The sequence below is a fragment of the Geotrypetes seraphini genome, chromosome 17, assembly GCF_902459505.1.
Source record: "Geotrypetes seraphini chromosome 17, aGeoSer1.1, whole genome shotgun sequence".
NCBI classification, from domain to species: domain Eukaryota; kingdom Metazoa; phylum Chordata; class Amphibia; order Gymnophiona; family Dermophiidae; genus Geotrypetes; species Geotrypetes seraphini.
Window position 1 is genome coordinate 48,467,742 of NC_047100.1, and position 25,619 is coordinate 48,493,360.

General features: G+C 40.8%; 1 protein-coding gene across 5 annotated transcripts in view; it reads right to left on the reverse strand.

Moving 5' to 3' along the window:
- Window positions 1-294: 294 nt before the first annotated feature.
- The window catches only part of TERF2IP (TERF2 interacting protein), a 40,005-nt gene continuing 14,680 nt past the window's right edge, over window positions 295-25,619 (reverse strand). For 4 of the 5 annotated variants that reach the window (XM_033926397.1, XM_033926398.1, XM_033926400.1 and 1 more), the window contains 2 exons: window positions 12,517-12,671; window positions 295-1,566 (listed from right to left, as the gene is read on the reverse strand). In XM_033926397.1, the coding sequence (XP_033782288.1) occupies window positions 1,132-1,566; window positions 12,517-12,671 (590 nt within the window). In that variant the 3' untranslated portion in view covers window positions 295-1,131. The remainder of the gene's footprint in view (window positions 1,567-12,516; window positions 12,672-25,619) is intronic. The other variant, XM_033926402.1, reaches the window with a different exon arrangement.

The following is a 25,619-nucleotide window of genomic DNA, read 5'->3' on the forward strand; positions in this document are numbered from 1 at the left end:
ACAAGTTCCTGAAAGAAAAGTCCATAGTCTGTTATTGAGAAAGACAAGGGGGAAGCCACTGCTTGCCCTGGATCGGTAGCATGGAATATTGCTACACCTTGGGTTTTGGCCAGGTACTAGTGACCTGGATTGGCCACCCTGAGAACGGGCTTCTGGGCTTGATGGACCATTGGTCTGACCCAGTGAGGCTATTCTTATGTTCTTAACCAGCATGAGGTAAGAAAAAATCCATTGTGAATAATTACAATGAAGGAAGCAGCTGAAAAGATGAACACTTAAACACAAAAGATTTTGTACAACAATAGTCTTTATTAACTATCATGTTATAGCACTAAAATCTTATAAAATTTGACAGATACAAAGTGAGGTACATAGCACATACAGAAAAAAAAAAAAGTGTTAAGCTCAGCAAGAACTATAAATAGGCACTAATTATAGGACAATGAAAATATCAAATAAACCATACATGAGACTGTTATATGAATATTCAGTTGGAGAATTCAAAACCAGAACCCATCCAGCAATGTTCTAGTGCAGAGGTGGGCAACCATGATCCTCGAGCGCTAAATCCGCTTCGGTTTTCAGGATTTCCACAACAAATCTGCGTAAGATTGATTTGCATATATTTGCTTCCATTATTTGCAAATGGAATTCACGTAGATTCATTGTGGGTTTTAGCTCTCTAGTGTATACTGTGTTTATAATTCTTTTATCCTACACTACATTTTTTTTGTTTCCGCTTTTCTGGTTTCACCATTCTAACAGAACTTTCTAAGACTGTCTCAGGGATCCCACTATCAGTTGAGTTTTCAGAATATCTACGATAAAGCATAAACTGAGTTTTCAGTGAATGCTGATTTTCTCATAGCAGACATCCTGAAAACCTAACCCACTCTTCTATGAAACTGTGATAGCAGTTTTTAGCGTGGCGAGGCGTGCTGATTGGCCTGCGCTGCTCCCGACGCTCATAGAGCGTCGGGAGCAGCGCAGCTCTCTGCGCTAAAAACTGCTAGTAAGTGGCTGTGGGATTCCAAGGCCATGTACTAATTTTCTATAAACTACAGGAATTAAATTAGAGCATAGTATTCTCAGACATGAATATTTTCCACAGAAAATTTAGTAATAAGCCATTTAACTATTTAGGAACTTGCATCGTTTAGCTACATTTTCAGGCCCATATTTTTTAATCAACTTCTCTCTGATTTTTGGATCTTTTTCCTCTATAAGCATATCATCCAGACAGGTCCAGATGGGGTACCCATCAGCACGCTTCCTGTTTTTCAGAAAGTATCTTGTGGCTTCCAGTTCGCCACTGTTTTTCAGAAAGGCTTGAGTAATAACTGACAAACTTAAGCCAAACTCCTCCATTAATCCCTGAATGCACCGTTTGAGTGTCTCCACCTCAGTCTCGGGAACTTTTGCTGGTGTATGGGAATCAGGAACGGCCGAGTCCTCACTCATTACACTCTTTGGTTCAGCTGTTTCTTTCATAGCCTGTGATTCAGGGATTTCATCTCTCTCGCTATCCTTCCCAAGCGACAAAGTTTCTGCTACTTCGCCTTCTACCTGAAAAAAGCAACAGGAATGATCTAGCTATGACAGCCATCTTAATCTTCGTGCAAACAAATGAATATAAGTGCAGCATTTTTATAAAAATAATTTATCATGTATACAGTTTCAATGTAAGTCCTTCTCCAAACCTTTTACCAACTTGAACAGAGCCAAATGAAAATGTTACAAATTTTCACCTGATTCAATATATGTGCACCAATTAGTAAAACAGGTCTACTGTGTGATATTAGCACTCCAGAAGCATATTCATTTTTACAAATGTTATATTTAATGAAATTTTAAGTGAAATGGTGTGGTGATAATATGTAAAAATAAAGCAAAAACCCCAAAAAATAAAGGAAAAAATAATACCTTTTTCATTGGACTAACTTGCTACAACAATCTGAGCAATTAAGAAAAAGAAAAAAAGGGAATATGGATTACACTTCTCCCTCCGTATTCGTGGGGGATGTGGGCGGACCATAGGCGCGAATACGGAAAAACCGCAAATAACTTTTTAAATGCGATACACTTTTTTATCAGTACAGTAAAAGGAAAAACCCTGTAATGATGATGTAATTTTTAGGGGCAGAGTCAGCTTCCAAAAAATCATGAATCCGCAGTTACAGAAACCACGGATACGGAGGGAGAAGTGTACACACTATTATAAAATAAACAGCTTCATTATACCACTATCTCATAAAGTGTGGGGGTGGGGAGGAGGAATAAGGGAGCAACCATGGAAAATAACTAAAGAAAAAGGGTATTAAGTGTGACTAATTGCAAATAATCCTATACACAGCCTATACCTCTTCTTCTTCTCAACTTGGAGTTGAAGTCAGGGGTTTAAACATGTTTTTTGCATCTAAAAGTGCTCTCAGCTGTTCTGGAACATTAAAAACAGTGGTCTCAAACTCAAACCCTTTGCAGGGCCACATTTTGGATTTGGCCGCAGAAAAAATAAGGCTGCAGAAAAAATAGTTAATGTCTTATTAAAGAAATGACGAAGAGACGAAACCTAGGTCGGGGGGACTGGGACCATAGGCTGCACGGCACAAGCAGAGAAATGTTTTAATGTCACATCACACGGTTCAAGTTGGTTTGAACGAGGATTAACAATACCAACTACCACCTGGCAAAGATAAGTACATCTTCTTTTCCTATAAATTACAGGTGGTTAGGGGACTGTGAAGGCTTGTTAACCCCTTGTTAACCTCGTTTTAGTGATAACACTAAAAACACAGGTTATAAGGTCTGAGCACTTCACATTTCTAATTAGGATATTATTTATGATTTATTTTCACATAATAGCTGTGATAACTTAAATTATTATTAAAGAAATGACAATTTTGCATGAGGTAAAACTCTATAGTTTATAAATCTTCCCCCCCTGAAGGCCTGCATGTTCCCCCCTTCTTGCAGCGTCCTTCAGCTAATTACCGCAGCCTGCAGAGAGGATCACCGGTGCTGTAGCGTTCCTTGCAGGCTGCTATCAGCCTCCGCAGAATGTTCCCTCTGTCGCGGTCCCGCCCCTCCTCTGACAACAGGAGCAGGATTGCGGCAGAGGGAATGTGCTGCTGAGGACGACGGCAGCCTGCAAGGATCACTACAGCACTGACAATCCTCTGCAGGCTGCGGTAATTATCTGAAGGTAAAAGCGGGAGGCCAGGGGAGAAGCCGGAGGACGCTGCAAAGAGCAGGCAGCTCTAGTACAGACCGCGGGGCCGCATAATAGTATTTGGCGGGCCACGAGTTTCAGACCACTGATTAAAAACATTACTAATCCCCAAATAATTTAGGCTGTTCAATTCCAGTCCTTAAGGTCCAGATTTTTCAGGATATCCACAATGAATATGCATGAGAGATCTACACGCACTGCCTCTTTAACAGGCAAATCTCTCTCATGCATATTCATTGTGGATATCCTGAACACCTGGCTTGTCTGGGACTGAGTAGCTCAGTCTTAGAAAAAAAGGTAGCGTCCAAACCACATGTTTCTCCACTTATTCAGGAACATTGCAAGTTATTCTAGATCCAAATGGTATGTCCAAGAAATAAAGCCTGAGACGTTCGAAAAGTACAAAGCGCAAACAGTCTGACATGTTGATCAAAAACCATGATTTCCTCTGAACAACTGCTTGTGAGACTCTTAAAGGGCCCTTTAAAAAGCTGCAGTAAGCACCAACATGTGCTTTCCACAGCAAAAAAAAAAAAAAAAGGCAAACCATGAGATGCGCTGGGAGGGTCCTGCAGCAATTTTGAGTTTTTTTGTGACAGAAGTGTGTTTTTTACGCTAATCAGTTACAAAGCTACATTATCGCACAATGATTAGCATGCGAGTTCTTACCGCCCACATGACTAACTTGAACTGGATTAAAATGCAGTACTGTAAGACTGAGAGCAAACCGACCAGTCACATTCTTAATCATCTAGATTAGAAGAACTCTATGTTCTAGGTCTTCAATATGCTGGCCTCATTTAAAGGCAAATATTGGTCTTAGAGCAAATACAGATCAAATATGAATCTTTTTCTTTATTCACCTGTGGTTCTAGTGGCAAATCATGGCTGGCCCATCTAGCAGGAGAATAAGCCTACTTGAGGATTGCACGGCTAACTGAATCATGCAATCATATCATTAGCTGCTAACTTAAATTCCTGGACCAAGGAACACTTTGTTTTTTAGCAAAATATTTATACTCTTAATATTTTTGCACAACAGCTGAATCTTTACAACTTCTCATAAACCCTACCTCCCTTTCCCAGTATATTAACGTTTTTGATTTTCCATAACAGACAGCACATTATATTCATTGCAGAGAAATCTTACAGCAGAGAAACAAGTTGAATATTTAAACAAACTAAACTAAACTAACCCCCTCTTCTACAAAACTACGCTATTAGTTTCTAACGCAGGGAGCCGCACTGAATGTTCTGCGCTGCTCCCGACGCTCATAGGAGCTCTATGAGCATCGGGAGCAGCGCGGGACATTCAGAGCAGCTCTCTGTGCTAAAAACAGCTAGCGCGGTTTTGTAGAAGAGGGGGTAAAACTTAGTTTTATACACCGGGTCATCAACAATTTGGAGCTTGATTCAGCTAACATTAAGAATAGAGTAATACAAAAGAACAGAACTAAAGAAATCTAATTTGGAAAAAGTAGAATAATTAATTTCCAAAATGTTTGGCGAACAAGACTGTCTTCAGAGCCTTCCTGAAAGATAAGAAGAGGCCTAAGTTTCTTAGTGTGAGTGGCAAGTTATTCCAAAGCTTGGTTAGTTTGTAGGAGAAAGAATGGCTAAGTTTTCTGATAGATTTGATTTTGCCCTTAAGGGAAGGAAAGGAAAGCTTTAATCTCCGAGAGCTCCTAGCCAGATGAGATCAAGTTTCAAGTTTATTATAAAATTTGATTAATTGCTTATTCCAAATTCTAAGCAATGAACAAATCAATAAAATCACAAAAATTGGGGAAACAAACATAACTATTATATTTTGTAAGATTTAGGTTTTTTTGTTAAAGACTAATTTTATACACATAATAAAAACATGAGGAAAGAATGGGAAAAGAAATACAATCTGCTTAGTAGAAAAAAAAGACATTTAAGGTTAAAAGCAATAGGAAGGGAAAGAAGATAGATCTGCACACATCCCAGTCCAAAGTGATAAAGAGACCAAATAAGATCTTGAATGCAATACAAATTTTCTCAAATGGACCGGAAAATGAGTCTGGCAAAAAAAAGTAAATATGTTATCCCTTAGCATTTCCAAGACCAGTAGCCTCTTTTTCCCTTGGAAGGATAAGATTCAACTTCCATCTCCAATTTGTATCAACGGTATTCCAATCAATGCTGTCGATAAGGTTAAAATCTTAGGTATAATCATTGACAGTCGGCTTAATTTTCGTCCATAAATAGGATCAGTTGTAAGGAGTTGTTTTTACAAGCTTTGAATGATAAGATCTTTGGCTAAAGTGCTGGAACCATCTTCACTGAATATCTTGATTCATTCCTTTATTATATCAAAAATAGATTATTGTAACTCCTTATATAAGGGTATATGCCAGAAAGATATTAGGCGTCTTCAGTTGAAACAAAATACTGCCATCAAGGTTATTACGAACTCGAAGAAATTTGAACACGTTACTCCCCTTCTTAATAAGGCCTACTGGCTTCCGGTCTAACATAGAACAACTTATAAAATTACCCTCCTAATTTTTAAAACTCTTAGAAACAAGGAATCGGCATTTATAGATAAAATTCTTATTCCGTATGAAGCTTCCAGTCAAAATCTGCTTTGGGACCCCTCTTTAAAAATTATAAATACCCGGACTACAATATTTTCAGTAACAGCACCTTCAATATGGAATGCCTTACCAACACATCTTCGGGTAGAACAAAATTTAGATAAATTCAAGAGATCTCTTAAATGCTTTCTATTTACAGACGCTTTCGACCATTAAATTTCTCTTTTATAAAAGGAAAAAAAAAAACCCAACAAATTTCTTTGCTACTCCTCCCCATTGTTGCTTCCATTTTTGTTCTCTTTCCTGTTTTATATTGTAGTTCCTCCCCTTTTTCCATCACGTTTCTCTGTATGCCTTATTATGTATTGTCCTTGTTTTTCATTTTGTGAATTTTAATATGTCTATTCCCTAAATTTTATTGTTGCAAAACGCCTAGTATTTGATAGGTGTTTTTATCAAATCACTAATAAACTTGGAGTCTCTGAAGGCTAGCTTAGATAAGCCCACGTACAGTGGACTGCAATAGTCCAAATGTGCTAGAACGATTGATTGGACCAAGATAGAAAAATGCTGTTGGTAGAACAGTCTAACTTTACTCAAAACACAAAGACTAAAAAAAACACTTTTTTTCAAGAGAGTTAATTTGATCCTTAAATGTGAGTGAAGAATTGATGAGAACGCCTAATACTAATGAGGAGAACTCGATTTTCAAAGATTCTCCCGAATCTAGGTTCATAGCAGAAGGAATTTAGGGCCCAGCCAAAGAAGTTTTGTCTTAGCAGCGTTTAATTTCGTCTGGACCTTCAGTGCCCAGGACTGTAAGTTTTGCAATACAGTGGTTAATATTGGATGATAAATTAACTAGGTCTGGATCAACCTCGAGTAATATAAAAAATGTCGTCAGCATACGTCAATAGGATTTTGCGAATATTCAGGTCATAGTATTTCAATGTACTCATATAGATGTTGAATAAGATCGGAGACAGTGGAGGTCTCAATAGGAGATACGCTAGCCTCCAGCGACCACAACATAGTATGGTTCAATCTTAGGAAAGGCTTCCCTAGATCAAACACGAAAACAAAGGTACTCAATTTCTGGGGCACAGACTTCGCACGCATGGGAGATTTCGTCCATCGGACGCTGCAGGACCAAGCGGAGACCGATGATGTAGAAGCTAAGTGGTTAACACTGAAATCAACCATACATGAAGCAACTAGCCGCTTCATATAATCAGTAAATAAACAACAAAGAAACAATAAACCCCAATGGTTCACCGCGGAGATCTCACACCTCATTAAGGAGAAGAAAAAAGCGTTTCTCTCCTACAAGCGCACGGAGAAGAGAGGCAAAGGTAGAATATAGGTCTACAGAGGTCAAAATGGCAGTTAGGGAGGCAAAACTTTGAGTGGAAGAAATTCTGGCAAAAAACATTAAAAATGGGGACAAATCCTTCTTCAAGTATATTAGTGACAGTAAAAGGAACACAGGCGGGATAGTACGCCTTAGAAGACTGGACAGAAGTTTCAAGTTTCAATTTTATTAGAAATTTGATGAATTACTAAGCGAATTACAATAAAATCCAAAATATGTATACATTAAAATACAAGATATGCATACAACATATAAATTAAAAAAAATAACTCAGAAAAGGGGTTAGACCAACAGACAAAACTGGATGTGGAGGAATGAAGGGATAAAGTTACAATATTAATAATTTTGAAAAGAGGGAGACAATAAAGGGAAAAAACATTAGGAGGGGTATCTTTTTTTTATTTTTGATAAAGAGTCTACTGCACTGTAACTATTCCAATCAGAGTGTAAAAGCATCTTTAAACAAGAAGGTTTTTAGATTATTTTTAAAACGGCTAACAGAAGTTACGTGGAAGCAGATTCCGATAAAGCCGAACTACTGAATGAATACTTCTGCTCAGTCTTCACCTGTGAGGCACCGGGACATGGTCCGCAGTTGAAGGCAACACAAAGCACAGAAGACCCGTTTCAGAATTTTGAGTTCACACCAGGTGAAGTTTACAGTGAACTGGCAAGACTCAAGGTGAACAAAGCCATGGGACCAGACAATTTGCACCCAAGAGTGCTCAGAGAATTGAGCGATGTCCTGGCGAAACCGTTGGCTGAGCTATTCAATCTCTCCCTAAGTAAGGGGAAAGTTCCCCTGGACTGGAAATTAGCTAATGTCGTTCCTCTGCATAAAAAGGGTTGCAGGGCAGAGGCTGCAAATTATAGACCGGTGAGTCTCACATCAATAGTGTGCAAACTCATGGAAACACTAATTAAAAGCAAATTGGACACGATCTTGAATGAAGGGAATCTTCGGGATCCCAGTCAGCATGGATTCACCAAGGGTAGGTCCTGCCAATCCAATCTCATCAGCTTCTTTGACTGGGTAACAAGAAAGTTGGACTTGGGAGAGTCTTTGGACGTCGTGTACCTGGACTTCAGTAAAGCTTTTGACAGTGTCCCATACCGCAGGCTGCTAAGCAAGATGGAATCGATGGGGTTAGGAGAGACACTAACTGCATGGGTCAATGATTGGCTGAGTGGCAGACTTCAGAGGGTGGTGGTTAATGGTACCCTCTCTAAAACATCGGAGGTGACCAGTGGAGTGCCGCAGGGCTGGGTCCTGGGTCCACTCCTTTTCAACATATTCATAGGGGATCTGACTTCAAGGTAAAATAACACTATTCGCCGATAAAGCCAAACTATGTAATATAGTAAGTGAATGCAGTTTACAGAATTATATGGCGCAGGACCTGCTTACATTGGAAAGTTGGTCCTCAACCTGGCAGCTAGGCTTCAATGTTAAGAAACGTAAGGTTCATGCACCTCGGAAGCGGAAATCCATGCAGGACGTACTTCTTGAACGGAGAAACTTTAACTAGGACTTCAGCAGAACGAGATTTAGGAGTAATCATCAGTGCAGACATGAAAACTGCCAATCAAGTGGAGAAGGCTTCATCTAAGGCAAGGCAGATATTGGGTTGTATCAATAGAAGTTTCGTCAGCCAAGAGCCTGAAGTCATAATGCCGTTGTACAGGGCCATGGTGAGACCTCATCTGGAGTACTGTGTGCAATTCTGGAGGCCACATTACAGTAAAGATGTGCGCAGAATTGAATCGGTTCAGTGGACGGCCACCAGGATGATCTATGTAATGTAATGTAATGTAATTTATTTCTTATATACCGCTAAACTCCGTCTGGGGCTCAAGGGTCTCTCGTATGAAGAGAGACTGAACAAATTGCAGCTCTACACTCTCGAGGAATTTAGGGAGAGGGGAGACATGATCGAAACATTTAAGTACCTCACGGGACATGTCGAAGTGGAAGATGATATTTTCTTTCTCAAGGGACCCTCGGCCACAAGAGGGCACCCGCTCAAACTCAGGGGCGGAAAATTTCATGGCGACATCAGAAAGTATTTCTTCACAAAGAGAGTGGTTGATCATTGGAGCAAGCTTTCAGTGCAGGTGATCGAGGCAGACAGCGTGCCAGACTTTAAGAATAAATGGGATACCCATGTGGGATCCTTACGAGGGTCAAGATAAGGAAATTGGGTCATTAGGGCATAGACAGGGGGTGGGTAAGCAGAGTGGGCAGACTTGATGGGCTGTAGCCCTTTTCTGCCGTCATCTTCTATGTTTCTATGTTTAACCCTAGGGCACACCACAAGGGGCCCTCCAGGATTTTGAAGTAGATCCCTCCATATTAACTGAGTAGGAACGATACGATAGAAATTTAGAAAACCACTCCAAGACAGTCTGACCGAGACCAATTTCTGAGAGCAAGAAAAGTAAGACATCGTGATTAATGATGCCAAAAGCGGCAGATAAATCAAATTGAATCAGAATAGTGTGTTTCTTACATAATTGCAATTGTTGAATCTTTGCAAGCAGGGAGGCCACTATTCCAGGACAGTCTGACCGAGACCAATTTCTGAGAGCAAGAAAAGTAAGACGTCGTGATTAATGATGCCAAAAGCGGCAGATAAATCAAATTGAAGCAGAATAGTGTGTTTCTTACAAAATTGCAATTGTTGAATCTTTGAGAGCAGGGAGACCAGGAGTGTTTCCGTACTAAAATTTGAACAGAAACCGTGCTGGAAAGGTTGGAGAATAGAAAATTTCTCCAAGTAATTTGAGAATTGGGAAGCAACAATTGATTCCAAAAGTTTGTTTAGAAGGGGTGTATTGGCAATCGGTGTATAGTGAGAAGAGACAACAGGATTGAGGCCATATTTTTTTCAAGAGAGGAGTAAGACTTATTGAACCCATATCATACGAAAAGTATCCGTTTTCTAAGGCATAATTCAATAGCGCAGACAACCAATTAATGGCTTGAGATGGAATATTCGAAAATAAATAGGAGGGAAGGGGTCAAGAATACATTGAATTTTCATCAGTTTGTTGCACATAGAAACTTGAAACTCAGATACAGGGTCAAAGGTACACCAAAAATGATCTGAAGGGATCTCCCCTGAGCTGTCCTTAAAAAAAGGTCAAGATTCACTATAGGAAAAGAATTCCTAATAGTAGAGATTTTATCTTGAAAGAAAGAAACAAGAAAATCTGCAGTAGGAGATAAAGCTAGGGAGGATCTTGAATCAGGACTAGTCAAAGAGCGCCAAAGTCTAAACAGAGTACTGCTTTGGTTGTTGGAATTGATGATTTTCCCACCACAATAGTTCATTCTTGCTTTCCTTAGTTCAAGATTATACTCGTATTTTCTAATAGTGAGTCTCCAAGCAAGCTTGTCTGAATCGGAATTTGATTTCTTCCATTTTCGCTCAAATTTCCTACAAGTTTGTTTGAGTTCTCTGTGATATGATATAAACCACAGAGAATTCCTAGCATGTGAGATAGATTTAGTGATAAGGGGGGGGGGGGCGAGATTTAGATAAATGTGCTCAGAGACAGTTCTCTAACCATTCCAACTATTGTCTATGGGATTGAAATCTATCTGGAATATGAGATATAAAGATGGGTACAGTAAAATCACCAAGATAATGATCAGACCAAGGTACCTTCTGCCAGCACACATTGTCGATGATAGAAAGTTGAGTGGTAAGATCTGAGAAAAAGCTGGGCCTCACAGGGGAATTATGGGGGTGGTGTTGAGGAGGAGCAGGTTGCTGTTACATAGACCTCAGATAGGGCTTATTTTAGACATAGGCATCATTAAATAGGAATGTTTTAAGTCCTGATTTGAAGTCCATTAAGGAAGTCTGTTCATGGAGAGATTATAGAAGGCAGTTCCAGTGGATTGGGCCCTGGACTGAGAATATTGCCTGTCTGGTATGTTTGTGAACAATTTTTTGAAAGGAAGGTACTGCTAAGAGAATCTGAGAGTTTCAAGTTTTTTTCAAGTTTATTTCGTTTCTTTGATTACCTCGCATAGTCCAAATCCAATGCGATGATATTTAAGGTTCTTTTGGTAGAATAAGGGGTCAGTAATTGGGAAAGATAGGGTGGGTCATCATAGAGATATATCATGAATACTAATAATTCAATTGTTTAAATAATGTTGTAAGGGAAAGGTAGCCAATGGGCTTCTTTCAATAGCAGGCTGACATGATCATATTTCTGTTTACCTGTGATTAGTTTTATTGCAGTATTCTGTTGTATTTGTAGTTGTATTAATTTATAAATATTTCCTTAATTGCTTCTAATAATTTCAGATAATCCACATTTTGGATTTGTAGGTACTTACCTCATGCAAAGTTGTCATTTCTTTAATAAGACATTAATGATTTTTTCTGTGGCCCTCCAAGTAAGTACCTACAAATCTAAAATGTGGCCCTGCAAAGGATTTCAGTTTGAGACCACCTACGATGCTGTCAAGGCTAACTCAATGTAGCTCCTTTGACACTGAAGAAAAAATGAATAGATGCACCATCGATGTATGGCTAGGAGGCACCAGTACCATATGCCACTAGCTGGTATAGAAGGTGCAGCAGGTTGCCTCAATAGGAAATGACATCGAAGAATGGTGACGCTTGATACTTGATGCTAATATGCCACTGACACTTTTCAATGTTGACGTTCACCGGTACCGACAGGGATCGGCACTACAGAAAAGTCCAAGTTGCTGGAAATCTGACTCCAGTCCTAATATTTCTAAAAGAGAGGAAGAAAATATTATGGTAGTTGGTATTATTGTTTTTCTCCTTCCCGTTTTTTTTTACTTTATTTGTGTATCTAACCCCGGAGAAAGGACAAGACCGTGGTGGAGTAGAAAGAAGGCTAAAAAATCATCAACACTGACAGGGACAAAGGATTGAAAGTTGTCTGAGGCCCCCTTGATACCGAAGCATATCAATTTAAGTAATTTAATTATTATTATTTTTTTTTTTTTTAAATAAAATAGTATAATAAATAATGAACAAGTATGAAAATAATTTTAAAAAAGAAGCAGGAAGGCAAACTCGAGGGAATAAAGTTGAGATACATCTTCACTCTGTGAAAATGAAAAACTGACTACCTCATGAGTTGGCGTCGGGCGGAAAGGCACTCGCGATCTTTCTAAAAAATCTTAAAGTGGCAATACACTTTTACCACTGTCCATACCAGGCTCTATGGATGTCACCCACATGCGAGAATATGCTGCCTGCTTGTCAAAGGATAATAAGTGAAAACTCTAAAAAGCAAAGCAAAAAGAACCTAAATAATGCATACTGCTTTCCTACTAGCAATAGATGACTGATTTATACCTCAAATTCTTGGTTAGCAATCTCAAAAATTCGAAGGATTTGTTCCTCTGCTGGTGGGTTTTCCTCTGCTGGTGGGTTTTGAACCTTTAAGTCTTGGTCACTGTTCAATTGATTTTCCTCCAGCATTTTAGTAGTTTTCTTCTGATGAAATTCTGCTGCAATCAGAAAAAAAAAAAAATCAGTTGGTTTTAAGTTACCTTAAAGGATAAAGACAAACGAAGTACCCAAGATTTGCCTCATGGCCAAATATTGTGTGGCAACTTGATCTCCTCTCCCTAGAATCAGTATGAAGAGAGACACTTTACACTTGTTTTTGTTAATTGTTTTATAAAGGCAGGATAACAAGTCTTACTTGGAGAACTTACAGTTCACCTAAGGTTTCTTCTCTCAGACCATTCCTCTGACTAAGAGGGTAATCTTTTAACTGCACACACAGTAATCACGAACATTTTCACTCTGCATTATTTCAATGACATTTCAAAAGTGTGCATATACTTCCACTCTGAAAATTGCCCCGGATCATCATTCACTTGCATTTAAGCCTCCTTTCTACCAGGTTGAATAATGCATGTGTGAATATATTCAAAAATATGCATGTAAACACTGAAACTTGAATTGTTCCCAGTCTCATAAAGACATAGAAACAAGATGGCAGATAAAGGCCAAATGGCCTGTCCAGTCTGCCTATCTGTGGTAACCATCTCTTCCTCTCTCTAGGAGATCCCATGTGACTATCCCAGGCTTTCTGGAAAGGCACTATTTTAGTAGCCTTCCTCTCGATCGACGCCATCCTTTTTATATCTTTTTGAAGGTGTGGCCTCTAGAATTGTACACAATATTCTAAATGAGGGCCATCAACACCTCCTTTTTCCTACTGCCCATACCTCTCCCTATGCATCCTAGCATCCTTCTAGCTTCCACCATCACCTTTTCAACCTGCTTGACCACCTTAAGATCATTACATACAATCACACCCAAGTCCCACTCTTCCGTCGTGCACATAAGTTCTTCACCCCCTAAACTGTACTGTTCCCCCGGGTTTTTGCAGCCCAAATGCATGACCTTGCAATTCTTAGCATTAAATTTTAGCTGCCAAATTTCAGTCTTTCTTCATGTTATTCACACCATCCCAGATGTCTATTCTATTGCAGATTTTGGTATCATCTGCAAAGAGGCCAATCTTACCCGACAGCCCTGCAGTAATATAATTTATAAAAGTGTTAAAAAGAATAGGCCCCAAAACACCACTGGTAACATCCCTTTCCTCAGAGCGATCGCCACTGATCACTACGCTCTGTCGCCTTCCACTCAACCAGTTCTTGACCCGGCCCATTATGTTTATTAAGAACTTTATATACCGCATAACAGCCTAAAAGATTATAAGCGGTTTACAATACATAAGAACATAAGAATTGCCGCTGCTAGGTCCATCATGCCCAGCAGTCCGCTCACGCGGCGGCCCTCTGGTCTAAGACCAGCGCCATAGCTGAGACTAGCCCTATCAGCGTATGTCCTTGTTCAGCATGAACTTGTCTAACTTTGTCTTGAATCCCTGGAGGGTGTTTTACCCTATAACAGCCTCTGGAAGAGCGTTCCAGTTTTCTACCATTCTGGGTGAAGAAGAACTTCCTTACATTCGTACGGAATCTATCCCCTTTCAACTTTAGAGAGTGCCCTCTCGTTCTCCCTACCTTGGAGAGGGTGAACAACCTGTCCTTATCTACTAAGTCTATTCCCTTCAGTACCTTGAATATTTCGATTATGTCCCCTCTCAATCTCCTCTGTTCGAGGGAGAAGAGGTCCAGTTTCTCTAATCTTTCATATTCACCAAGAAAAGAACTCCATTAAAAATAGAAAAGGAAAGATTAAGAACAAAAGTTTAAAAAAAAATTTTTTCCATAAAATATCATAGCAAATATCTCAACAATAACAATTCTAATAGTAAAACAATAAAACAAGCAAATCTCAATGAATCAAAGTTAATACATACAGTACTCAGTTAATTTATTAGACATCTGTGTGGAACACTGTCAAAGGCTTTGCTAAAATCTAAATACATCATATCTAGCGCACTCCCTCTATCTAATTCTTTGATCACCCAGTCAAACAAATTGATCAGACCTACCTCTAGTGAATCCATATTGCTTCTGGTCCTGTAATACACAGGATTCCAGAAACTTCACCATTTTCTGTTTTAAAAGTGTTTCCATTAATTTGCTTACCACAGAAGTCAGACTTATCGGCCTGTAATTCCCTACTTCTTTCTTACTTCCACTTTTGTGAAGAGGGACCGCATCCATCCTTCTCTAGTCCTCCGGTACCACTCACTCCCGACTCTACAGACTCATTGAAAAGGTCAGTTAGCGGAGCCACCAGAACTTCCCTAAGTTCCTTCAGAACTTCCCTAAGTTCCTTCAGAACCCTCGGATGTACACCCATCGCTTTGTCTACTTTTATTTTAGCTAGCTCCTCACAAACACAACCCTCTGAAAATCTATCAGAGTCTACCACTCCTCCATCCCTATTCATGTTTGTCTTCTGCAGTCCCACTCCCAGTGCTTCAGCCCTGAACACAGAACAGAAATATTTGTTAAGCAATTCAGCCTTTTTTTTATCAGCTTCTACATATTTCTCTCCTTCACCTTTGAGTCTCACAATACCACTTTTACCTTGTCAGCTATTTTTTCTTCCATTTGCATCTTTGCTTTCCTGGCTACATGACCAGCCTCTCTTAACTTTTCCAAATATTTTTGCCTGTCTTTCTCTTTATGTGATCTTTTGTAGTTATGAAAGCTAACCTCTTATTCCTTACCTTCTCAGCTATTTTTGAGAATCAAAGGGGTCTTCTTTTTCCTCAAAAAGTTTTGTCGCTCTTACAATTACTTCTTTGTTTTGCCCATTGCATTTCCATTCCTTCCAGATGTTCCCATCCAAACAATTCTTTGACGTAATCCCCCATCCGAACAAAGTTAGTTTTTTTAAAGTCTAGAACCTTTGCTTTTGAATCAGCCCTCTCTATACCCATCTAAATATTAAACCATATCACCCACTATAACACCAGAATCCCTCTGTCTGTGTAAATTTATGAGTACAGGCTGTATCCACACAAGTTTCACCACCAAATATTAAGTATATTAGGTGGTAGGACTGACCCAAGGATATCTGCCATCCCCCCCCCCCAGTTCAGCATCTAATCTCCTCTTTTTTTTCCCCTTTCTCCACTCTACCTCTCCTCAGGATGAAGCTGTGAGACTTGGCATTGGCATGGGTTTTTAAACACAGGCCCACGATGCTATGTCCGCCTTTCAGTGTTCCCTCTAAGCTGAGCAGAAGTCTTCCAACTGCCAGTGGGGATGGTGCTTCAATATTGTGCTCTCAGTCACTGCAGAGCTTGCCCGATCCTCACTATTGAACATGTATCCCCATGATACATGAAACGGTATCCCCACAGAGAGGACTCTCTCTCAGCTTAGAACAGAGATCTCAAAGTCCCTCCTTGAAGGGCCGCAATCCAGTTGGGTTTTCAGGATTTCCCCAATGAATATGCATTGAAAGCAGTGCATGCACATAGATCTCATGCAGATTCATTGAGATCCTGAAAACCCGACTGGATTGCGGCCCTCAAGGAGGGACTTTGAGACCCCTGGCTTAGAGGGAACAGGGCCACCTTCCATCCCTGATGCAGGACTTCTTGTGTTGACATGGGGGCGGGACTGGTAGTGCTCACGTGCAGGCCTATGCTTAAAGTGTCAGCACTGTGCCGAGTTCGCTTACAGCTTCATCCTAAGAGGAGGTAGGGTGGCAGCAAGGGGGAAGGGAAGAAAACTGTTTTATTTGTGGAAAAGTTCATAAAATGACTCCCTATTCCTCAAAAGGTGCTAATTTGGTGCATAACCTCCACATTTCAATGGCAGTTTGGCACCAAAATGGGGGCAGAATGGTAGGTACGCATGCAAGCACTATTTTATAACTCGGTGCCCAAGTGTTCTCCCATGTAACTGCTAGGGGATGCTCACAAAGGAAGGGCACAGAAGGGCCACGAGTGTGTTCCCATAAGGACATGCGCAACTTTGGTTTTAAACAGTTTTTATTCAGGATCAAAAGCAACAATACAATCAAATACCAAAAATCAAATAATAGATGAACTACAACTTTGTATGTAGCATACACTCTATCCCAAGGATTAAATAACTAAAGCTGTGATCCCAATTTTAACGAGAATAAAATACCCCACAACTTCCAACTCAAACCATTCAGAACAAGTCTATGCGTCTGGGAATCGTATGGCTTATAGAATACTATCAGTTGTACACCCAGGATGCCACATTTCGATACACGCATTTATACCTGCTACTGACAGGGCCTAAGCTGCTGTGCCTAAATGTTGGCATGTAGCTGCTGAACTGCACTAGCATTCTGTAATGGATTTGGCATGAATACTAGCTTAGGGCTCAGATTTAGAAACCCACTTTTCAGAGCACTTTATACAATTGCCCTCTGTGTGCAAAAATACTTTTGAGCATAGCTCTCATTAAACCAAGTTACAGGATAAGTCAAGAGAACCACAAATGTTTAAATGTTAGCAGGTGGACCAGAGAGGGCAAAGCCCACTGCTCCTGTCCCCCTTGCACGCCCAACAGCACACAGCCACACCTCAAGAGCCCATCCAGCACAAATGGCATGAAAATGGGGTCAATTAAAATTGAGGTGTTTGGGAGGCAGACAGAGGCTTTTAAAATAAAACTGGGAAATACAAGATGGCCGTCGCTGCAGTGATTCTGGCCCATAGGAGCTAAACTAAAGCTCCAAAAATTGTCAAAATAGGATTTTGGAGGTGGCGGACCCTTGGGGCAACCTTAGAAACCCTTAGTTTTGCTTAATTCAGTTTCATTCCGATTTTCCCATAGACAGTAATGAGCTGTACTCACAAACTGCAATGTGCTGAGCCTGCATTAGCTTCTCACTGCAGCTGGAAAGGGAGAAGGAATTTCTGCCTCAGTCAAGCAAGGGTGGCTCCAGTGGCTTGTATTTTTGGGTTGCCTTTTATTCAGGATCAAAAATCTGAAGCCCTTGACCCCTCACGCTACCACACAATTCCTCAGGGGGGGGGGGCAATTGATTGGTTAAATCACACTGGTTGCCCATTTCCCATCGTATTACTTTCAAAATTATACTTTTAGTACATAAAACACTGACCTTCAATGAACCACAATTTATTTCTAAAATGCTCATTCCATATAACTCAGTACGTTCGTTACGTTCATCTACTTCAAATTTATTATCTATCCCCTCCTTAAAAATCATTGGCATAAGAAGAAATGAAATATTCTCCGTTATGGCTCCAACATTATGGAACTCATTACCTAACTACATAAAAATAGAAAAAGATTTACATACACTTAAAAGATTTTTAAAAACTTTCTTATTTCAAGATGCATTTGAACACATATTATAACACGCATAATTTTTATACTTCTTAACACAAATATTGTACTTTCTAAATCCCCTTGTTCCCATTGTGTTTTCCCTTTATGTAAATATCAATATATAAAAATGATGTAACTTTCCCCTTCTTCCCTGCCTACTTATATCATTCCTTAACCCCAAATGTATTGTAATGGTCGTTCTCTAAAATTGTTTTAAATTGTCTGTATTATGTCAAAAATATATGTGAAACCACTATCTGTGGCTTTTAGAGTGTACATCGCCTAGATATTTTGATAGGCGATTCAAAAAATGCTAATAAACTTGAAACTTGACCTTCGCCAAGCCTCCCAGCCAGTTGTGGGATCTGATCAGCCTCCAGTTGAGCGCCTTACTCCACAGGGGCAAGCACCACTCCCAGGGGACCTATCCACAAGCTTCCAAATGTAGAGCGAGCACACAGGTGCTCTTTTAAAAGTTTGGTCATCTTGACTACAGACCCAAATGTTTGACCATTTCCCCAGGCACAGCTGGCCCAGGACTACTGGGAACCTCTTAGCATGCGGAAGCCTAAAAAAAGATCAGATTAAGACCCAAAAATAACAAACCTAGTGTAAAGCAGAGGAAAAGACACCTTCTCAACTTGATTGTAGAAATTAAGACTGAAGAGAGAACAGTGAAACAGATGGAGATGAGAAAAATGATTGATGCCTTCTACAATCCAACTCATGAGCTAGGGTACATAACCCATTCATAAGGAATCATTTGCTGTTTGCACAGGAAGTTACCCTGTCTTTGCCCCCTCTTTGACTCACTCCAAGAGATGCCAAGAATGATTCATCCCAAGAAGTGACATTGAAGCCCAGTGCGATGTCTAAATTTGGTAAAATGATGAAGGGACCAACGACTGAGGAAGGACTGCTGGCTACTCTTACTAGAAATAATATCTTCCCTTGCAGCTAAAAATGCATTTGTGTATCATAAATAGTATGTCACATATTTTAAACTCAATTATTTCAAGTACTTATCAACACTAAATCATCTACACATACTGTATATGGATACAAATTTAATTGCTTTTAAAGATCCCTCAAGAAACAGTAAGAGGCATTTTCGTTAGGACATCTAAATACAAGTTTGTGCAGAACAGGCACAAAAATCCAGTACCAAAAATGCCCATCTTCAAAACTGTAAAACATCTTGTTTTTTTCAAAAATGGATGTGTGCGCACTCAGGTCCTGAGTCTGCAAAATGCGTTTAAAGTTAGGCACACTTTGTAGAATCGCACTCAGCGGAGTTCAGCACTGTTTAAGTGTCCTTTAGAGAATCAGGTTTTAGGTGAGATTTAGACATCCAAATAATGTCCTTAATGTTATAATATTTTGTTATTAGAATGGTGATTTTATGCTGTTTTTCATTATAATTGTAATACTGGGAGTTGGATCTGTTTAATGCTTTTATTTCTTTCTCTTCCATTACACAGAGTGACATTAGAGTAGAAGGCTGTAGGTTTAATTAGTGTGCTACAGAGTGAGTTAGCAAGCTGCATAGCAATTGTAAAACTAGGTCTTATAGGCATTGTAAGGAAGTCTACTTTTGAGCATAGTTTAGTTCTATGGACAGAACTTAGGCATAGTTTGGATGTCTTTAATGCGATCTGCTAAATAGCTCTCTGGGTTTTTAATTTTGCTTTATTAAGCTCAAAATACACCACATAAACAGGGCATATCAATACAAAGATATTGCATGCAAAACCTTATTATTCTGGGCAAACAGTAATGCTATTTGCTAATTAGAGGGAAAGCTCCATTAACTGAAGCACAGCATATGAATAAAACAGCTTTATATTTCTTGCTAAAAAGCTCCAATGAGGTCATTCTTAAAACAGGTAGATTTAGCAAATAAAGCACATGATAAAAATATATAGATTGCATACATAACTTCATTTGCAAAAGGTTAAAAACAGAAAACCAGCTTCCAGGCAGGTGTCTCTACTGCCCTGTGATATGATAGCTTAGAGATCTGCCAGATACGCGAAGGCAGGTGTCCCAGCATATGCAACAGCAGCAGGAAGTTGCAAGTCAGCTGATACCAATGCCTCTCTTCCTGCCCAGTGTGCGAGATCGCACCGGAGTCAGCTGACTTGCAACTGCCTACTGCCGTTGTGTATGCTGAGACACAACGGCAGTAAGGCAGGAGTCCCGGCATATGTAATGGTAACAGGAAGTTGCAAGTTAGCTGACGCCGGTGCCTCTCTTCCTGCCCAGAGTGCGAGATCGTGTTCAAGACCATGGGCCGTACCCGGGGGGCCACGAGTTTCAGACCGCTGCCTTAGACAAAGAATCACCAGACCACTGTCTAATTCACAGCATTCGGCGTGCAGAGATAAGCTAATAGCTTGCTCACATCTCTGAATAGGGCTGCCCAAGCCCAGTCCTCGAGATCCACTGGCAGGCCAGGTTTTCAGGATTTCCACAATGAATGTGCATGAGAGAGATTTGCTTGCACTGCCTTCTTGGTATGCAAATCTCTCTCATGCATGTACATTGAGGATATCCTGAAAACCTGGCCTGCCAGTAGATGTCGAGGACTGGGCTTGGGCAGCCCTGATATAGAGCATCAGTCACATAATCCACTCCAGTGAACAAAAATGTAAGAACACTATCCACGACAGTGTCAGGAACGTGATGCAGCTTGAAGTGACAGGCTCTAGCGACAAAATGCACAATAGCTGCAATAGATGCACAATAGCTGCCTTCAAACCAGAGACCGTGGAGTCAAAAAGCCATTTAAGCACAAAATCTATTCTGTTCTTGAGTGTCCTTCAACACCACCTGCACCACCAGAGAATCCACCTTTGGGGAAACAAAAGGCTTAGCCATAGCCTTAGCCATTTGCAACGGTCCTTCAAGCACCTGTGATCTATCAGCATCTGCGTGATGTCCAGATGGTTTGAAAAACAGGAAGACTGTGGCTTCTTGCTACTCGTAAGGGAGCAGTGCGCTACCGAGGTCTGAGGAGTATCCAAATTTTAACTCGTGAAGGGATTCCATTCATCCCTACCAGCTCTGACGGTTTGAACAGTCTCCGTGCAATGTGGCCCTCCCCCAGATCTGGGTCCTGCAGCTCTGTGACTGCATCATCATCATCCATTGTGGAAGTGTTTGTCAGAGAAAGTAAAGGCATCAAAATAGCATCCAGATCATCCAAATCGTTTGCAGGCAAACTGTGTCCCAACTGCGCATGGCTCTGCTGCTGGAGACCTGCGCTCTTGGGGGACGAAACCCCAAGCACTAACAGGGTCATAATATTGGACAGATTCAAAGAACCCTTGTTGATCATACATCATATTAATAAATTCAGAGGGAAATCCTTGACCCTGAGGGGCAGAGGACCCCGCCAGGCCTTGTTTTGAAATTCTGCAGGATTTCAGCACTGAATCAAAGTTGTGCTTCGCCAGGACACACTTTGTGCTGCTCCCCAGTCCCCAGCTCAAACTTGGACCTTTTTGGATGGTCTATAGACGGACTGGGCACCATAACTCCATGAAGGGGAAGTGGGGGGCTAAAGTAGGAACCACTACCCCTCAACTGTCACAGAGCACGTGAAACACAGATGCTCCTCAGACAGCCATCCACCACAAATAGGGCACAAATCTAAAGTGTCCTGCCCCAAATCTAAAGTGTTCATGCCTCAAAACGAGGTGTTTTGAGGCAAATAAGAGCTTTTAAATCCATTGGGCAATCCAACGTGGCCGGGAGCAATTTTAGCGCTAAAACAGCCCGGGAAAACCTCACCGAAAAATTTTAAAATGGCAATTTTATGATTTTTGGGTGGGAGAGACCTAGGACTAACCGATTTTGGAAACACCCTCTCAAAATCAATCTCACAGGCTGTCAGCGTGTTATTCACTGTGCCATGCTGTGTGCTGGAAGCTGCAAGATGGAAGCAGCAAAAGCTTACAGGGAGATCCTCTGCCTCAAGAAGCCTGGATCTTGGACTGCCAGTTTCTTCTGACTGCCTCTCAGGCCCAACATGCCGGCTGGAGACCTCTACCCTCCTAGAATCCACGCATACTAACATGTGGAAGAACGTAGTCAGCCCTGATCCTGAATAAACCACCACGGAGCCACGCAGCCTGCATGCAAACCCACTAGCAGACGAACCTGGGGTGAGCTATGCTCCCAGGGGAACGGTTCCCAAACTCATGAACCATGAATGCAGGCTGTCCAGGTGGGTGCACTGCAAAGCAGCCAGCCCCATGGGAAGTGGACTCTGCATCTCTGCAGCACGAAAAAAAAACCACACCAATTAGCAAAGAAATACTGAAGTTAAAGAAAAATAAAACACGAGCTCCTACTGTCTCTCGCTTGTAGGAAGACAACTGGAAGTTGGAGGGCAGTCTAGAGGTAAGAGAGGAAGAGCAAAACTATGCAAATGTGGCTTCCTATAAGAGATCTTGCGGGATGGGATTGACTACCCGAGAGTTCAAGAACAGAGTGGTGTTGTACAAGAAATTTAGGACTGAAGTCTGCATGCATGGATAACTTGAGTGTAATGTAGAGACCTCAGGGTTGTACTGGTATAGGTTAGGTGCTCCATAGTTGTAAAGAATGTTGCTTCCTTTTATACGTTAATAAAAAGACAAATATACAAAATCATACCTGTTTGAGGCTTGTATGGATGCTGGGGATGGAGTTTACTGGAACAAATTTTTCTCCCACATCATTCTCTAATCTGAAGCTAAAATACAGGCAGGTATGTATGGTTTCATTCAGATTTTGGGGGGTGAGAGGGGGTCACTGACCACTGGGGAAGTGTTTGTGTGTATGTGGGGAGGGGAAGTCATGCCCCAAACATCTAAATTGTGCCCTGAACATATTCTTAAATGTTTGATTATGGCAGAAAAATATCCAAATCAGAAGCCCACCTGTCCCACCCATACCACACCTCTAACCGCATCCCCTTGAGATTTAGATGCACTGCGGACAAGCACCATAGAAATCCATCTAGAAAATAGATTTCAAAAATAGTGAATTGGAAGGGTTTGTTAAGAAAATGTTCATCTGCCCCCATTCTGCCACCATTTGGACATTTCTTTTTTGAAAATGAGCCCCCGTGTCTCGTAATTTAAATCTGATCGGACACAATAATCACCTCACACAAGGTGGGAAAAAAGGCTCAGTATCCGAATGAAAACAAGAGGGTTTATTAACGCAATGAAATAAAAATCAACAACCAATGCAGAAAAAGTTCATAAGGTACTGAAAAACAAGGCCCCAACACGGTCCATGTTTCAGCAAATTGCCTTCCTCAGGAGTCCCAATGAATCCACAATGAATAAATAAACACTGGAGGATAACATGATTTCCTAAGTCTAACCGGCCATATAGGATGTTGATTTTGATTTCATTGTGTTAATAAGTCTGCTTGTGTTCATCCGACCACTGGACCTTTTTTCCCACCTTGCTCTGTTTGGTTATCCTTTTTTTTGTGGAATTTATTTTGGCTCCCCTTTTTTGTGTAATCATCTCATGATACATCATACATCTCATCATACATTTTGTGTAATCATCTCAACATACATCAAATCTGTAAAATATTCCAAAATTCTCTCTGACATTACAACAACCTAAAATTAGATTAAAGTTTTGATGTCAACTCTCATTTATTTAACAAGAAACTCATTTGAATTCCAAAGAAGCTTCTAAATTGACTAGTAATTGGGTTCTTCCGCCAATCTTTTCTTCTGCTGAAGGGAAGAAAAATGGGGTTTTTACATTTGGTTGAGGAAACATCCTGATCTTAGATTGTTATCATCTATAACTGATTCAGTAGGAAGGTGGATTATGGCAAAAATACAGGTTAAAGGGGAAGTACTGAATAGCATTAACTTATATGCATCTAATAATGATGATTCTGCCTTCTTTGACTCAATTGCTGATTTATTGGCATCAGAAGGTGACACTCCTGTTATCACTGGTGGCGATTTTAACTTAGTATTGCAGCCATCTACTGATAGGAAATCCACTGCAAGATATATTAAGAACAAACTTTTTTTTTAAAACGCTGCTAAGGAATCTCTCCCCCTGCAAAACACTACATATAAACTTGTACAAAAGCACACTCCGAACCTACTAGAGTAGTTAAAAATCCATGATTCTTTTTAAAAAAAACCAAAACACACTTTTAAAAAAATCAGATTTTTAAAATTTTTAATTGTTTTTTTTTTTAATTAAAATGCTTGTCAAGGAAAAATCTAGATAATTTTCTATTTTGAAGCTATCTTATAGTTCACACTCCCCTCCTGACACCCCTGACATCCCCACACCCCTGTACCTTTCGTTGAAACATCAGCAGCAGGGATGCCGACTCCCTCTTACTGACAGGGCTGCCTCTTCACAATGGTGGCCCTTCCTCCTCCCAGTGCATCTTGGCATTGGTTTAGCCCCATTGGCTTAGCTTTCTCTCTGACAACACTTAGAGAGAAGGCTAAGTTAAGAAGGGCCTTAGGCCCCTCCCAGTGCGCCCCAAGATGGGAGGGGGAAGGGCTTCCACTGTGAAGAGGCAGCCTTATTGGTAGGAGGGAGTGGGCATCCTTCCTGCTGTTTCATCAAAAGGTACTGCGGTGTGGGGATGTCAGAGGGGGATCGGGGGGGATGTTGGGGACTACGCAATTGGTAGCGGTAGGACAACTGGGTAGAGCAATTGGATACAATTGGAAGGAAGATCCTACCAATCTCATCCCTTCCACTGCCTCCCAGTTCTCAAGCCCTTGAGCCTCCAGCGAGATGGCAGGAACTTTCGATGTGAGACCTGCACACTTCCAGTACTAGCCCTGAGGGCCCTTTAGTGCATGGAAAACAAAAACTCCTAATTGCCTTAATCAATCATCCACTACCATTTACAGAAGGCTGAGAGCAAAAGGAACAGTAATTACTTTACAGCCACTCTGTTCCCCAAGTCTAGAAGGAATACATGCTTAAACTGTTAGGGACTATGCAGGGACAGCAGCAAGATGGCCACATTTCCTGCCAAAACCATGGGACCCGAGATTACAGGACAACAACTTCCCGATTTGAAGCAGAGTTCTCTCTAGGTGCTGCCAGTAAAACTGCAAATGGTCCATTACAACCAGGATAACCTCAGGTAAAACCAGAGGACATAATTTGAGGTTGAGGGGTGGCAGATTCAGGAGCAATGTTAGGAAATTCTACTTTACAGAGAGGGTGGTGGATGCCTGGAATGCGCTCCCGAGAGAGGTGGTGGAGAGTAAAACTGTAACTGAGTTCAAAGAAGCGTGGGATGAACACAGAGGGTCTAGAATCAGAAAATAATATTAAATATTGAACTAAGGCCAGTACTAGGCAGACTTGCATGGTCTGTGTCTGTATATGGCCGTTTGGTGGAGGATGGGCTGGAGAGGGCTTCAATGGGCTGGAGTAGGTTTTGACGGAGATTTCGGCAGTTGGAACCCAAGCACAGTAACAGGTAGAGCTTTGGATTCTTGCCCAAAAATAGCTAAGAAGAAAAAATTTAAATTGAATCAGGTTGGGCAGACTGGATGGACCATTCGGGTCTTTATCTGCTATCATCTACTATGTTACTATATAGGATGCAGGGAGCTGGCTACAGTGCTGGGCTACCAATTTTTGCACTGATTATAGCACCAGCTGGAA